The 2,779-nt window shown below is 39.5% G+C and overlaps 1 protein-coding gene across 1 annotated transcript in view; it reads right to left on the bottom strand.

The window, feature by feature from the left end:
* The window catches only part of LOC109957375 (ephexin-1-like), a 37,310-nt gene continuing 34,531 nt past the window's right edge, over positions 1 to 2,779 (bottom strand). Inside the window, 3 exon segments of the mRNA XM_020595224.1 lie at positions 1 to 1,681; positions 1,806 to 1,910; positions 1,996 to 2,075. Of these exon segments, the coding sequence (XP_020450880.1) occupies positions 1,461 to 1,681; positions 1,806 to 1,910; positions 1,996 to 2,075 (406 nt within the window). The 3' untranslated portion in view covers positions 1 to 1,460.

The following is a 2,779-nucleotide window of genomic DNA, read 5'->3' as shown; positions in this document are numbered from 1 at the left end:
TGTGTGTGTGTGCGTGCGTGCGCGTGCGCGTGCGAACTTGTGCATGTATCTCAAGGTTAATAGGGCTCATAAAAATATCATACACTGGGTTCTGTCATTACTATTCTATGGTTGTCCTAACACTGTTGTACAGTAAAGGCTGTGAACCCAGACTAAATACTGTCACTGTTCTCCATAATGGAACAACCCTTTACAGCCAGAAACCATGTGACTGTATTTAGTGTTCATACTAAATAGATATGTTTTGGGTGGAGTGACACTTTAACTGACATGCTTTCATATGAATATTCATAGACTGATTTTTTCAATAACTGTGATTTTGCACACAAGCAAACAAAACTCCAGTGAAAGAAGAAAACATCTTGATCAATCTGACAACACTTAAAAATGCTGCAAAGAGAGAACACAGCCAAAAACGGTTGGAGAAAACAACCAAAGACGGAAATACTGCATTTTAGAGTTACGTAATACAAAAGATTTTCATGGGACCCTGAACACTGAACACACCTTGGGCACATGGTGTGTGGTGTGGCAGAGGAGGTCCACAATTAGTTGTAGTTATAAAATGAGCTAACAATGTACATTTTAATATTTTGATTATTATAGCCCCCCCCCCAATCCAATCCATGGATGGATGGATTCAAATATTTTTGCAGGTATTTACTGTTACCTTGCGCTAACTTTTAACTGATTTCCAGCCTACAAATTCAATTAATGGCATGTGATATCTGTATCATGCAATCAAAATATTAAAAGAAAAGAAAAATCTAACATTGTTAGCTCTGTTGTGTTCTTTGTGACTTGCATTGTTTCTGTATTTGGTTGTGTTTTCTGTTTTCGGAGCATTTTTTAAAATGCTGCTTGTGTTGCCAAATTGAGGACAATATTTTCTTGATTTACTTTATATGTGTGTTTATTATGTTACAGTGCAATTAGTTCTCAGGGCCACCATACACTTAACAATTTGTATTGTTGGTATGGGCAATAATTCAGTGTTGAAAGGTGTTTTTAAATTAAAAAAAAAACATTAAATGTTTTAAAAAGTGTGCATGCAGCTGAGAGATATTTACAGTACTCTTACAAACAATTTTAGGTTTGCCCCACACAAAGCTCCCAATCAAACACAGAGCTTTGCTCCATGGATTAACCACCACAGTGTGTGAGCCTATATAGTACGACACCTTCACTATACATTTATATGAGACATGCAGCATCGCTTGTACTAGGTTACTGACTCAAGCACATTGATCACTTGTCCCAGATCACCAAGACCAAAACTGTGGTGTTTTAAAACCATCCACTGCTAAGTGAAAATCAAAGGGACAATATGTTATTGTATGGTATTTAAAACACAAGTATCCTGATAATTTCTCTCTTAGTGCATACGGCCCTGAATGGTGACATTCCTTACTGTTAGAAATTCACTGCTTTATTTCACTGTTCTCCTCCATTTAATCAATTCAAGAACTGGAGAAGCTGGAGACCTTTGGGGTGCGTCTCCCTGCCCTTTGACCACTCCTGGTTCCAGTTTGTGAGCCTCCTCCAACTTCCTGAGCCTGCTGGATCCTAAAGGCTTCCCTTAGGTTCTGAGCCCGGACCTCCTTGCTCTGGATCTCCTCTACTACTCGACTAGGGAACCAGCCCCTTTCGCCATCATGGAGCCTTTCACCCATCATCCAGCCTGGAATACAGATGACATGGAAAGCCCAGAGGTGACAAGAAGATGGAAAGAAAAAATTACATTTTCTTTTCTATAAGCAACAACCAAAGAGAGGATGTAAATGCATATTTGTATTTCTACACACCATCATCTGTTCTCTCTAGGAGGTTCAAAACATCCGCCATCTCAATAGAGAGTTCATCTGGCTCCTGAGATGAATATGACTGAATGCACTGCACCTGTGGGGTGTCTGATTAAGATCACAGGTTGAGTTCATATCTCCACAACTGCATGTTGAAAACTACACTCAGTGTTGGTATGATAGTCTCTCTCACCTGTTTGGTGGGCACTAGTAGACATAAAGCGTGTGCGCCGGTTAGGAGTGAGAGCACACATCCATCGTAGCTTGTCGCTCCTGTCCAGAGGATGCCACTGATTAATTACCAGTTAAAGGTCAAATAAATTTTTATAACTTGAGTTGTTGGCTATTATCTTAATTATCCTTCAGAACAATTTACACAGACAGTTTATACAGTTTAATAGACACATAATGGATTTTTCTCTTTGTCAACAAACCCAATAAAAAAACAGTGAAGAAAATGAGCAACAATGAAGTGATCCTATTAACAAGTTTTGTCTGTCTACCCAAAACCTGCTCCACTGCTGTCCCAAAACTACTAAAACACATCAGTTAGTGACACTCTTCTAGTGACTGACCTGTTCCTTCGTTACCATGAATACTTAGCAGTTTGTTCTGTTGTATGGTTTATTTTTCACTGTCTCACATTCAATATCCTGCTCCTAGGAGTACTCACTAGAGCATCAAATGTACTAAACCAATGCCTTGTTGTTTCTGTCATCTTCTTGATTTTATTTTTACCTACAATGCAAAGCTAGCAAGATGGCGCTCCCCAGGGTGCGACGTCGCAGTTCACTCAGAGTCAGGTTGTTTCTCTTTTGTCTCTTCTTTGCCTTTTTGTGCCGTGTTAAAGCAACCATAAAGACTATATTTATGACCAGGCGACTTTGTTACTGCTAAGAGAGCGCAGTCTTTTTGGAGATTTTGACCCGAGCACGTTGGACTCTCAGCCAGAGCTAACATGCCATGTCAACATGACA

The sequence above is a fragment of the Monopterus albus genome, unplaced genomic scaffold (assembly GCF_001952655.1).
Source record: "Monopterus albus unplaced genomic scaffold, M_albus_1.0 scaffold26.1, whole genome shotgun sequence".
NCBI classification, from domain to species: Eukaryota; Metazoa; Chordata; class Actinopteri; order Synbranchiformes; family Synbranchidae; genus Monopterus; species Monopterus albus.
This window is presented reverse-complemented; position numbering and strand designations above follow the sequence as displayed.